Source organism: Pinus tabuliformis, chromosome X, assembly GCF_031772625.1.
Source record: "Pinus tabuliformis cultivar Carrire ecotype Pingquan chromosome X, CPIR1, whole genome shotgun sequence".
Lineage (NCBI taxonomy): Eukaryota > Viridiplantae > Streptophyta > Pinopsida > Pinales > Pinaceae > Pinus > Pinus tabuliformis.
In genome coordinates, this window is record NC_142308.1 from 89968761 (window position 1) to 89982974 (window position 14214).

Genomic DNA, 14214 nt, shown 5'->3' on the forward strand with positions numbered 1-14214 from the left:
CAATAGATTTTCCCAACACATGGACATTAGACTAAAGAGAGAAAACTCCTTGAGGCAATGGTTAAGCGACACTTAAAACTGCTTCATGGAACTCACACTACACGTGGCGCGACTAAACCCCTTCTTTGAACTTGAAATGAGTTTTTAGCACCAAAGCTGGCCTCTTACCAACACGCTTTCAAGTTAATTTTACACGTCGGAGTGACGTGTCATTTTCCTTATCCATTTTAAAGGCGGCATACATTCCTGCTCTCGACTAGCGAGCAAACTCTTCACGAGGCACTATAAATCGTCAACCCTCTCTTTACTGGCCACAGCGTTTGTCTGCAGTCGGCCATACATACTCTGTTACTAAAACTGATCTACAGACCTCGGTATACATTAAAAACCTCGATCGAACGCTAATTTTCTATTCTGTCGGGGATTAAAACCCTGATCGAAGGCTAATTTTCTGTTCTGTCCGGGAAATTAATTCATTAGGTTTGGCTTCAATGCAGAAAATTTGGTGGTTAATTGAATTTAGGGTTAATTTGAAGTGGATTTTTAATAACAATGATATTATTATGATGATGATCACAGATGCTAGCAACAATGAAAACTGCAAGGCTTCTGCTTCTGTTACTCTTCTTCTGCTTATGCTTATTACATGTAGCCGTTTCCGAGGTAATTCTCTTGTGGACCCTACAAATTTCTCAGGGCCAAACTATTTCTATGGATGGAGAATATGATGATCTCTGAAAATCTAATTTAATCCTTTTCTATTTAAGGCGATTTTCATGTTTGGTGCTGGTGGACGGAATTTGAACACATTTACTTAGTAGTCTCGATTTTGGAGCGTGCTATAAATTTTGAACACTATAGAGTTTATTATGTAATGGATTTTAAAATTTGTTTTCTGCATTGTTTCAATTTGGCTATGGTGGCGTTTTGTTTGTTTCTCCGATCGAGCAGGATGAGATTATAGCGGATAGGACTTGCCGCGCCGAGCCGGGGTTGGAGTCCGACTTTGGCATTCAGAAGGAATGGGAAGGGGAATTCTTTCCAGGAATTTCGAAGATAAAGTATGAGGTATGGCCTTTCTGTTTTCTCAATTAAAATAGTTCTCTCTCACTTTTTTCTAGCTTTCAGCATTATCTAGGAGTTGCTGGATCACTCCACTTTGTATTTACGCTGAATGTGTCTTTTAGTGAGATTGAACTACTTTTGTGGTTATCTTTTAAAGTGACATTCACTTTCTGTACATTCTTATCTTAATATCAAAATCTTGTCTAACTGCCAATTGGGCATAATCTCAAAATTTTGACTAACTCCCCAAAATCTTGTTTAATAGCCAACATCTTGTCTAACAGCCAATGGGGCATTTGGCATCAGTTTATTGGCGAGGATGATGGATGGAGGGTTAAGCTGTATACCAGGCTTTCATTGTCACTATGCTCTGCCTCATTGTCATTATGCTCTGCCCCATTTGTAGGGTATGAGCTTTAAAGGCATTAGGGATGAAGTTGGATGTAAGTCCTGGGCGATTTTGGTGTATTGGTCCCTTCACAGTAATCGTTAATTAAGATCGGGAGCCATCCATCCCCTTCCTCTCCCCTCTCTGTCTTGTGCCTCGGCGGGTATCGATTGCAACGTTGTATGCTTGACATGGTTTTAATCTCTTTGACCCTGTGGTTTTTGTGTCTGCTACATTTTGCATTTCTATTGATTAAATAGCAATTAGTAGCTCTCCCTCTTCTCTTATTAGAGTAGCGATAGGAGTTGATTTCACTCTACTGTTTGTTTACGTGTGGGAAGTATTTTTCTGTCCCATTTACCAACTTTGTGGTCACTTGTTGGACGTTAGTAAAATTATTTTATCTTAGTCCATATACTGTTTTCTTTTTCTGGTAATAGGCTGGTGCATAGCTGTTACCATTCACACTGTTTCTTGTTCTGTTCCCTTTCTGGTTTCTCGTTTCTAGTAACATACCTGGCACATTGTGGTTACTGTAAACTTAACTAAGAGACCTCCTTCTCGTTCCATTCACATTTCTATGCCAAGCTCAGCTTGACACTGCATTACCAATCAATTTTATATGCATAATACACTGGGAAGGGGTGTGTTTATGTTTCTTATTTGTAATGTCCTAGGGTATTTTTTTCTTGCCCTATGGATTATGTTTATCTAGGTTTTTTCCAATGATTTAACAACAGGACACATTTATTTATTCATGGTGGGCATCCATCAATTTAATGCACAATATAATGATCTTGAACAGTAGTATATTTCTTCAACCAAACTTCAATAAGCTATAGCATTTGTCTATACCACTGACAGTGACATAATTCTTCAGAAAAGTTACAGAAGATAGGGTTAACTGCCCACAATGGTTAATGTATCCAATCCAATCAATCTACCATTGTTTGCAATATCAGAACTTAGCAAATCAATGTTCAAATGTGACTATGCTATATTGTCCAATCTAGTTGTCTCTTACTACGGTGCTATCTACTGTACTGTTACTGTATCGTGTCCCAATTTGTCCTGGAAATACCAGGAGACCTGAACTGTAATAGCTGGCCTCAGGAAGGCCTCCTGGATTAGTGGCTGAAGCTGCAGTAGGGTCCGGTCACTCTGTTCAGGGTGAGTTGCTGTCTTAAAAGGGCGTACCAGACAGGAAACTTGGCCCTGTGGTCTCCAAACCTTGCTGCCCAGACGAATGTTGCTGCCAGAATCTCGCTGCTTGCTGAGGGATGCTTGTTGACCAGTCAATTAACCTTAGAGAGCTGCTTCCAGGATAGATCCGAGTTGTTCAAGATAAAAATGCTGTGCGAGAAGTTAGAACAATGTAAATCTTTAATTCTTAAACTGAACCAGACTGCTCCAATGACCTGTGCCGCCAGAACAAGGAAAAGAGTGTTTAGGTAGGATGGGATCAGCTCCACTGAAACTAGACAAAAGAGATTATATAGGGTGGGGTCACCTCCACCGAAGCTAATTAGAAAAAGGGGTCTTAAAACCAATGTGGAAAAGTCGAAGTTGGGATTAAATCGGCAAAGGTCCAAATATTGGAAAACTCGTTAAAGTAGGGAGTTTTTTGAAAAAGTCGGCAAAATTAAAAAAATACAAAAATATTCTCTATATATTAATTTTTTTTAGTATCTAAAGTATCATCAAATAAATGCATTTCCACATAAACATGTAAACAAAGCTAATATATAACAGTGTTGAAAATATCGGTATTGGCAAAATATCAACGAGGGTCCAGAAAACATCTTATCGACAATATCTGCTAAAATATCGGCAAGCATAAAAAATACATAATATATTCATTTTATTTTATTTTTTCAGATTTTTAAATATATAAAGCAATAACAACATGAAATAAACACATTGACACATAAATATGAAGAAAGCATTGATGTATATGACGTAAAATAAAAATGATTCATCAAAGGCAATACTGAATCTTACTGATCCCTGTTAATTGTCCAATCAAGGACTCAAATGTGGAGAACTAATACAAAATAACACCACATATATAAAAGTATCTCGTCATCATGAGTTATATGTAGCAAAACAAATAACACTAGCAGCCATCTATCTGAAACAGTGCCCTCTCTCCCTTTTACGGGAAAACATGATGGGTTGTTTGCCAGGCCTGCCCCTAGGAGTAGAAGGCCCTGCCCTTGCATCTAATGTCAAATAATGAGTGCTGGGTATGTAGCCATGCTCTCCTATATCTATAGCTAATGGTGTTGATGCTGATGCTCCCAAAGTCTCCTCCTTGTGCTCCTCCTCCCTTGAGTCCTCCTTTTGCTGCCCCTGTAATAATGGATTCGCTGGCTCTAACCATGAAGGTGACTCCTCCAAGATGGGCACCTTAGATTCCACTCTCCACTGAGACAATACATCAATATTGTTTAAGAAAATGATATCTGGATCCATTGGTGCTTTTATTTGCTTCACTTGAAGCCGGATATTGTAATGCACATACACTAAATCATTGAGGCGTGAGAATTCCAACTTGTAAGATTGTCAAAACAACTAATGAGTTTTGAGTATTGAGTCTTGACGCTTGAGGGTCATAAATTAAAAATAAAAAATTACAATAAATGTAATTCCTCAACTGAAGACTGAAGCTCAAAGTTATACTTTTGTGCTTTTTTGAGTGTATTTTCTTTGTGCTCACTCCTTGAAGAGCTACCTGTTTGACTCAGGATTCTTATGGCCAATTTCTGAAAATTTGGTGCCCTTGCACCATAGCTTTGCCACCAAATATATACAACAAAATAAAGAAATAAAAAAAGTCAAAAACTTAAAAACATAATTAAACTTTCAAATAAAAGTTACATAATTGAATTTTAAAAATCTAGAATTATAAACAAGTAAATTCTAAATTGAAAATTCTAACGAGTGATGACTTGTCACTTACGTGGCATGAAGAGGGTCCTTCGCCAATAGCATCATCGAAGACAAATAGGCCAACACAATCCCAAAAAAATTGTATCTCGCGATTGATTTTTCTACGAAGCTCAGGATCAGGTACCATCCTTTGAATACAGGAATGGAGCCCTTCCATCACCTTGCCATCAAAATCAAAAGTGCATTTCTATGAAAATGCGGGGTTGAGGAAGAGTGTTGCTGCATGAATGGGTTGATGAAGCATCCCTGTCCACCAACTATCAATCACATCCCACAACATCATATGTCTATCAAGCCCAACAGAACCTTTATCTGCATAATAAGAACAAATGACCTCCTTGGCCCTATCCATGGCCTCATACAAATATGCCATTGCAGGCTTGTCCCCATTTACCAATTTCAGAACTTTTACTATAGTTTCACTAACTGAGCACACTTCTTCTACTCCCTGCCAAAATGTGTCAGTGTACACCATTTTTGCAATGGCTTTCCTGTTTTGTCTCCTACTATATCTACAATCACGCCACTCTTAAAAAACAAACATTTGCTTCAACTCACACCAACATCAAAGCGAAGATTGAAGAGTAATAAAGTTGGTGGCAAAACGTGTGATTGGAGGACACCGCAACTCCTTGTTTCTAGTGTATCTTCTCACGAGGCTATAAACTTGGGGACGCTCCTAGCCATATCAATGACCTCCTTGATGAAGGAGAGTTCCCCATATCCTCAAGCAACAAATCGATACAATGTGCTACACACGAAGTCCAGAACAATGTGCGGTGCCTCTCCATAAGCATCCTGCCGGTAGGCCCATAATTAGCTACATTATTTGTTATGACTTGCACCACATTCTGCACACCAATCTCCTAGATGAACCCATCTAACAACTCACATATCATTGTTGCATCTTTTATATGTGCTGATGCATCCATTGATTTAATAAACATGGTATCTTTAGGACAATGTACCAAGAAATTTGGAAGGGTCCTACCCTTCCTATCTGTCCAACCATCAAACATCACTGTGCATGCAAACACTTCCCATGTCTGTTTCAACTCCGCCAATCTAGAGTTGATGTCCTGCTTTTCTGCTTGAAGTATTGGCCCTTGCAACTCCTCATATGTAGCACTTTTGTACCTTGGGCTCACAACAACAATAACATCACACATTGGTTGCCAAAATGGATTGGTTTTGGTGATGCTGAGAGGTAAGTCGCTCCATAAAAGACACCTCCACATAACTCTATCTGCTTCTTGCTTCTCCCTTTTTTTAACAATTGATTTTATGGAAGGTTGTGCTCCATGCCTTGTTCGTGGAACAAAAATTGATGACCTCCCACTTCCAGTAACATTAGCACTAGCGATAGCAGGTGACGCTGTGGAGCCCCTCCCATTACCCTTAGCCTCAAAATCAGAAGAAGATATCCTGAAAGATCTACCTGCACATTCAACCTTGTTTCTTTCTGCTTCTTCCTTCTTTCTGTCTTTTTCATCAATTGCTTTAAGAGATTTTTGTATAAGCTCGGCACTAGAAACTGTACAAAGCCCAACATCAAGTCTAGGGAGTCTGGCCAGATGGTATTTCAATTGTGTAACCCCTCTGTCATCCCTGTCCCACACAATTTGCATGATAGATATGCTTGATTTGTCCCACCATCAGGGTCCCCATACTCCTAATATGGGTCCAAGGCTTTTGGCATATTTTTAGTGAACTAATTCAAGCCTAGGGCACCAACAAAACAAAAAATTGGAATTAATGATTAAACACCCATACACAAAAAAAATCTGAGTAATAACCACCTCATTTTAAAAAATAAGTTTTTTACTACATTATTTGCAATGTGAATTCAATGAAAAATGGCCATAAGAGGGTGCATAAGAAAGTTAAAAAAAGAAATGAAGCTTGCTCTCCAAATATGGAGAAAACCCTTGCATTGGCTCATGGGCATGAAAATCATAGCAAATGGAAAAAATAAGCAAAATGTTGGTAAGCAAAGACACAAGCAAACATAACCCTAAATCTATGAAAAAAATCATTAACATAGGGGTTTTTAAGAACATACCTGTTAATGGAAGAAATGAAGTTCGTCTCATTGTTCTTCAATCTTTGATCCACAAAAAATTCTTAGTGGGTGGTGATAATGGTTGTTTGATCCCCAATCCCTCCTTGACAACCACCCAAAGCTCTTCCTCTTCCTTCTCCAAGACTCAGAAACCGAAATGAGCAATTTCCCTTTTCTAGCCGCAGCTCAGCTTGCACGACGATTTTTCCTATCGTCGCGCGATATTTTGTCGAGATATTGATGATTTCTCAGAAATATTGTGATATTTTTTGGCGATCTTTCGGCTCGCCGAAAATACCGCGATATTTCCGAAGATCGCTGATATCTCGACGATATTATCAACACTGATATATAATATGTATATGAAGTCTAGTGCTACATCACATATCAAAATAGTGAATCAACTCCTGAATCTTGAGTCCTATCTTAGTCTCAACTCTCAAGAGTCAAAATATCAACAAAAAATATAATAAATGTATATCATGAGTCATCTACATGTCATAAAGTAATTAGCCACTAAGATCCTCTGCCCCTTTTTACGGGAATAGGGAATGGCTTTGCCTTTTCTGCTAGAGGAAGAAGGTCCAGCTCCTGGGGATACAAATGGACTCAATTGTCCTCTAGAAGCCAATAAAAGAGGTGGCCCATGTCCTATGCTGCTACTGCCCATCCTAGATGGTGTCACCTCCTCCTCTTGCTCTGCCTCCTGCCCTGAGGCTGCTCCTCCTCCTCTACCTCTGGCTCTCCCTCCCCGACAACTACTATCTCCTCTGTCGCTAGTGCCCCTGGATCCACATCTAACCAATCAGGGATTGAGTCCATGGTCGGTCTCTCAGTCTCGACCCTCCATGCAGCAGTGGTATCAATATTGTCTAATGAGATGGCTTCCATATCAAGAGTTTTTTGAAGTTGTCTCACCCATAATCGAAGATTGTAGTAGATGTAGACCATGTCATTGAGGTGTTGGGACTCCAATCTGTATTAGGGTCACAGATTGTAAATTACTACTTAGAAAATTTAAATATTAAAAATAATCAAATGAATTCAAAAATTTAATTTGAATTTTTTTTAATTGTTGTGCTTTTTGGCCTTAAACTCCTCCAATCTAGAAGTGCAATCAGTGTTTTCATCTTGAAGAAGAGGCCCTCTCAATTCTGCAAACGTTAGGGGCATTGTACTTCGGGCCAACGATAACAACAACATCAAACATAGGTTGGTAGAATGGGTTTGTGTTAACTTTAGATAACAATGGTATGTTCTATGTATGCTTAAGAGCAATTTACTTCATTTTTTCTTATAAGCCCAATATCAATTTCCAGATTAGCAATCACATTAACAAGATAGTAAATGCAGATAGAACATATATAAAATGCAGAAGACAAGCCAAGACAAGAGGACATAATATTTGGCGGATGCCAGGAAAAAACCCCAATGTGGGGAAACCCTTTGGTCAATTCTTCTTATTATTCTTCAAAAGTTCAATAGAGAGAGAGAGTACAATATACAAAATTCACTTGCCCAATCACAGTCAATTTTATCCAGTCAAATTGCAGTCAACAGGATGCCCTAACCAGAAAGTCAATGCTGGTCAACTTAGCAGAAATCTTCCTCCAAATCAGCTCGGTCAAACCTAGTCAATTCGGCCTCCAAGGACAGTGCGAACAACCCAAAATAGTTCCGAAAATATCAGTGAAACTTGGTCAACGTAGAGTCAAACCTGTGGTCAACGCTAGTCAAACAACTCATAATGCCTCAATTTTTGTGCTCAGAAATGCGGCTTGTCCAAACAAAATTTCTCCAAGAAAAATCGCAATCAAACAAGGTCAAATGCTGCTTGGTCAACGCTGGTCTACCCTTCTGCAATTCGATCAACGCATAAAACAGAAAATCACAGACTTGTCCTTCGCACGTGTGGAGGAGAGAGGCTGCCCAGAAATTCGTACACCCAATCAGATGGGGAGAGAGAGATATGTGAGTGATGATGAGTGTCCAAATGAGGTAGATGCTCCTTCTATTTATATGCAACGTTGAGGGTGAAGAGACATGACTTTTGGGCTTCTGAGCCTACATTAGATTGCTGGCCGACCTTGACAATTTGTCCATAAAGAAATAAATTCATAATTCCATATGTACATGTCAGAATGAGATGATCTTTAGATCAATCCTACACCTCTCGGAAAGAGAAATCCAATAAAAACATCAGCTTCATCATATGAGCTGTCCAAGGTGAAGTTTGGCCCTAGTTGCCAAATTTAACAGTTTGTCTTGACAATCTTGAAAGGAACATCACTCCATAGAAGACACTTACTGACCAACTTGTCAACTTCTGCCTTTTCCTTTTTTTAAGTGCCGATTTGATGCCAGGTTGTGCACTAGGTGTGGTTCTAGGAACAAAAGAAGTTGAGAAAGCTAAGGGGTTGGGACATGTGGGTGTGGAAGGTGATGTTGAAGAACCACTCTCACGTCCCCCCACTCTTGAGGCCCCTACAAGTTAGGATTTTAGTGCTGCTCTGGTGTCTTTGCTCTCCTCTTTATCCATCAACGATTTAATGGCCTGCCGGATGATTTCTAGAGACGGATGATTTCTAGAGATGGATCTGGGCAAAGTTCTACATTTTGCCCCAAATGGAATTTTAATTTGTTGATATCCCCTGACATATGCTTGCCACACAACTTGCAAGTCAAATACATTCTATTGACCCCCCCAGATTTGGGTATAGAATTAGGTTCACCATATTCCCACATAGGGTCCAAAAGCCTTGGCATTTTGTTTGAAACTTTGAACTTGAATTTGAACCTGGGCACAATTTTTTTTTTGAAAAAAATTAAAAATTGCCCATCACATAAGAAGCAAACACAAATGTAATTGTTGATTTTAAATTTTAAATGCCTCTTCTCACTCACTTGAACACACTCAGATTCACTAAACAAGGGTTTGAATTTTTGTCATTTGATTCTTGAAAGTTGAAGTTTCACTTCAATCTAGATATTAAGCAATGTTTTGATTCAAAATTCTAAGCAAAAATAAGATAAAAACAAACTAATAAAATTACAGAAAGATTTAAGAAGCCATTTGTGTAACTAAGATTAAGAGAGAAATTAAAATACATACCTGGCCGCAACAAATCGACACTTTGAATCTCTCACGTTGAGCAGTGGACAAATCTCCAAATCCCCACCACAAAACTAGCAAATCTCCTCCTCTTGGGCAATCGCAAACAACTCCTCTCTCCACAGGGATGAATGGGAGCAAAAACAGCGAAAAATGATGGGTTTTTTCCACTTCTCCACCTCTTATCCGCGGCCTGGGATGTCTCGGCGACTTTTTGGGATTTAATCCCGATTTTTTCCGACTTTTTCCACACTACTTAAAACCCTCAGAGCCTCAGGCTCAAAGAGAAATAGAGACAAATTAATCAAATCCAATGATGATCAAATGATTCTAAGACAAATTAATCCAATCCAAGGATGATCAAATGATTCTAACTCTCTTGTATTTATAGATGTCTCCATGGGTTCCCAAATGTGAGGAGTTGTGGGTGCAACCCCCAATTTTGGCTTTTTTTTTTTGCCCCAGCCGCCCCAACTTTTGCACAATGTTGCCCCAACATTGGAAAAATTGGGTCTTTACCCCTTTATGAAGACTAACCTACAGGGCCGCATAGGCTATTTCGTCCTTCCATAGGCAATCAATTCATAGGGAACATTACATTATTCCTTGAAAGTTGAAACCCTCTAGCCCTGTTTCTTGTTTCTTTCCAATTCCTATATCTTGTTTCTGGGAACATATCTGGCACATCAGTCAAAGCAAGTCCACTTTTCACGGAATATTTCTTGAAGCACTCCTTGAAAACATCATCTTTTTCAACTGAAAGCAATAGCAATCAGATAAGCTCAAGATGATTTGATTTGATTAGGTCAATTATGTCCAGGTCATAGGAAACAACATAAGTGGCAAATTCACAATTGTCATGACTTGAGGGATCAGTTAGTGGGAGCAGGCTCTATTATCCTTATGACTGACACCCGAAGTGGCAGAGAAAAAAACAGAAGAAAAACTGTTTTTTTTTAAAGTAAAACTAAAAAATATAGAAGCAAGTAATGGTTACCAACACATAATCTGGATGGAGATTGCTGTGGAGTTGATATCCTGTAATTGGCAGGAGACCTTTCCTCCAGGAATGGTTAGATCTTACAGAACATGTAAGATTATTGGTCGAATTGAACTTCTGAGTACCTCAAGACAGTACCTGAACAAAACTTATTTGTTCCATTAGTTGGTGTCAGTGGTGAAATGTGTGTGTAACTTCTTTGTGGGCTTATCATAAATTTTGTATTTTGGGGTTTACAATGGCTAGCTATTTGATTCTAAGCATCTTTTGTCTTGAGGTTTTCCAGGGGCCATTGAGTAAGAACCCTCTGGCTTTCAAATGGTATAATGCAGAAGATGAGATTCTTGGAAAGAAAATGAAGGTATGAAGGTTTGTAGTTTTTTTTAATTGTTCGTTTCTTTTCTGCCACATATCTTGTGTATTTCAATTACATCATCAACTAGATGGATGTTAGCTAAGATACTGTAATGCAAATTTTCCATTGGTATGTTTACATAAACAGCTAAATTCATATTGATATGTTTACCAGAAACAATGATTTCACATTCTACATCTTTACAGGATTGGCTGAGATTTAGTGTTGCTTTCTGGCATACATTCCGTGGCAGTGGGGCTGATCCATTTGGGGCTCCAACCAAGAACTGGCCATGGGAAGATGGCACTAACTCATTAGCTATGGCTCTAAGAAGAAGTAAGATTCACTTTCTCTCTGTATTTACTGTTTAATGAAGCAAGCATAACTTTTCATGCAGTTATTATTGCAAGAAAAACCTCCATTAACCTGAACAGTTCAAATCACAGTAACATTATGTGAAATTTATCTAAAATTAGCTTTTCTATCCATCTCTTGGTTATGACTTTCCAATGTGATTGCTACTGCAGTGAAAGCGAATTTTGAGTTTCTAACTAAATTAGGAGTTGAGCTGTGGTGCTTTCATGACCGTGACATTGCTCCTGATGGGAAAACACTCATAGTAAGTCTGGCAATAAGGTTTTCATGCAGAAGACAATATTTAGTGTAATGAATACCTGAAGCAAGAAGCTGAGTTTTGAAGTGCACTACTATGTAACTTAATGAAAATTGCTTCCCTAGATTAGTAGCTCTCATGTTGAAGTAGATATAGGTATTTTATTTGAAATATATTCCGTTCCTTTCCAGGCAAACAAAGGCCATCTCATTCTGATCTATTTTTGTTCAAACATTTTCAAGAAATTTAATATTTAAAGTACTTAGTTGAGATCTTTTTAGTTAAGTATTCATAATTTCATGTTCTTTTAATTGGCATCTGGAAAATATCAATTAGAATGCTGTTTATGCTTTCATAAATTAAACAAAATAGCTAGGGCAAGCTATGCCTGGCATTGTCCAAAAAGTTATATGCTCAACGATATGCATAGAGTGCCCTACTTTTATGTTTTGAATCTCTATATAAATTGTATGTATGCGTGTGTGGCTGTCTGTTTCTACTTTTTAGGTGCCTGTTATTGTTATGTTGGAGCATAGAGAATAAGCGATCCTCATCTATATTGATGTATATGCTGAAAAAATTTCTTTTTATGTGATTAGGAGTCTAATGCCAATCTGGATGCAGTTGTGGCTCTTGCAAAGCAGCTTCAGGTAATGATTTTCCATTTGTTTTCTTCATAGTATTCTTATTTGTGAACTGTTTTTTAACGATGTACTATTTGGTGACCTCAAATGACTGGGCCTGACTGATCTGTGTTCAAAATTCAAGTAATGTCTCCAGAAAGTGTTAAGACTTTTTGAAAATGACCGAAGTCACTCCCAGCTATGGTTATTTACTAGTTGTCTTATCGAGGGTGATGTTTTGCTTTTTACCATTCACTCACTTTAATAGTATTTTGTATCAATTGCAGGAGGAAACTGGCATTCATACTTTGTGGGGAACTGCACAGTTGTTCATGCATCCTCGTTACATGCATGGAGCTGCTACGAGGTTCTAAGATTAAGATTCACACAACTGGTTATCATGATCATATAGATATTGTTCATACTATTGTATTTATTTAGTTGATATGGATGCATTTGAATCTTGATATCATGTTCAAGCTTGCTCATATAGCATTCATGGTTCTCGTTTTACTTACTTGTGGCTGATAATCTTTATTATCACTTTTTGTTTGATGATACAGTCCAGATGTACGTGTTTATGCATATGCTGCAGCTCAAGTAAAGAAAGCCATGGAGGTATGATCTGGGAAGTCAATTCTAGCCCTATGATAGTCTAGTTCTTTTATGAATTTTGTATATGAATTTGCAGCTCTGTAAGAGCTACACATGTATTATAAGTCATAGTTATAAAACTGTTATATTTTGTTGACAGCCATCTTGCTATATGATTCTAAGTGGTGAACATTTCAGGCTATAATTTTCAGTTTGAATCATGAGTCATGACAGTTACATTGTCTATCCTGGATGCAGTACTTATATCCTTGCCCATGGTTTCAGGTAACACATAAATTAGGAGGAGAAAACTTTGTCTTCTGGGGTGGAAGAGAAGGTTACCAAACTCTCTTGAATACTGATCTAAAGAAGGAGCTTGACCATATGGTATGTATGCATACAAACTTAAGTTGCTTAAAATTTGAAATAGGTATGGTATGGGAAGCACATATTCTGAAACTAAGTTGTAACTTTTAATAACAAACACAACCAGTAAAAAATAATGCAAAATACAGTAGACCAGTGGGTTATATAGAGTATTACATAATATCTGATTGTATCAATGGCCATTATTAAAATAACTAGTAGTCAAGTATGAAAGTCATGATAAATCATCTCATTATCAGACTTGTTTTTTTTTAATTGCTTCATGTATTGTTCTTGGAAATGCATAATTACATTACTATTCAAGGGTGGTTACAACATACAGACAACTGGGGTACCAGGAAAGTTCCGGTCTACAAAAAAGCTAAAAAACCCCCCAGGGTATTGAGCCCTATAGCTACCTGAGACATTGTCCTTATTGCAAAGAACTCAATTCTTGATATTGCTAGAAAGAGAGATTAGAGGGAGGAACTAAGGAATTGCATGAAAACTACAAGCTTCTCGAGGGTGAGGGAAACCTAATCCTTGGCCACACCTTCTTAGTGCATTATTATTATCAGATTATCGTTATACTCTAGATGCCTCATGATGATCATCTCATGAGAACCATTTATTTTTGTTTAATGCGATTTTGTATTAACTATTATCTTGTTAGAACTTATGATTAAGGACAAATATCATATTTCAGTATCTACTATCAACGATTGATGTACCACTTGACATCTTATTCATTTTATATTGTAGTTTTATTTTCATTTCTGTGTGTCAATGTGTTTGTTTGATGTTGATGTTGCTTTAAAAGAATAAAGATTTGAAAAAAATGATTATTTTTGTATTTTTTTCCAAGTTTCTTGATAATTTCCGATATTTTCCCTGATATTGCTGATAATTTGAATTTTGGACCCCCCGACGACAAATTGTTGATAACGATAAATGCAACATTGTTCTGTTGCTTAATGAAAGCAATAGCCATTGCCAACCTATATGTTTGAATAAAGCAAGAGCCTTTTAAGTGGTATGACACCTCCTCAACTATCATACACCTCCTCAACTATCATACCACTGG

General features: G+C 37.8%; 1 protein-coding gene across 2 annotated transcripts in view; it reads left to right on the forward strand.

The window, feature by feature from the left end:
• The first annotated feature begins 218 nt into the window (after positions 1-218).
• LOC149138539 (xylose isomerase-like) overlaps positions 219-14214 on the forward strand; it is a 56687-nt gene continuing 42691 nt past the window's right edge. Inside the window, exons 1-10 of one of the 2 annotated variants that reach the window (XM_089453060.1) lie at positions 219-374; positions 580-663; positions 952-1068; positions 10866-10940; positions 11141-11270; positions 11462-11553; positions 12147-12197; positions 12458-12537; positions 12734-12788; positions 13050-13151. In XM_089453060.1, the coding sequence (XP_089309186.1) occupies positions 580-663; positions 952-1068; positions 10866-10940; positions 11141-11270; positions 11462-11553; positions 12147-12197; positions 12458-12537; positions 12734-12788; positions 13050-13151 (786 nt within the window). In that variant the 5' untranslated portion in view covers positions 219-374. Of the gene's footprint in view, positions 481-579; positions 664-951; positions 1069-10865; positions 10941-11140; positions 11271-11461; positions 11554-12146; positions 12198-12457; positions 12538-12733; positions 12789-13049; positions 13152-14214 lie in introns of both variants that reach the window. The other variant, XM_089453061.1, reaches the window with a different exon arrangement.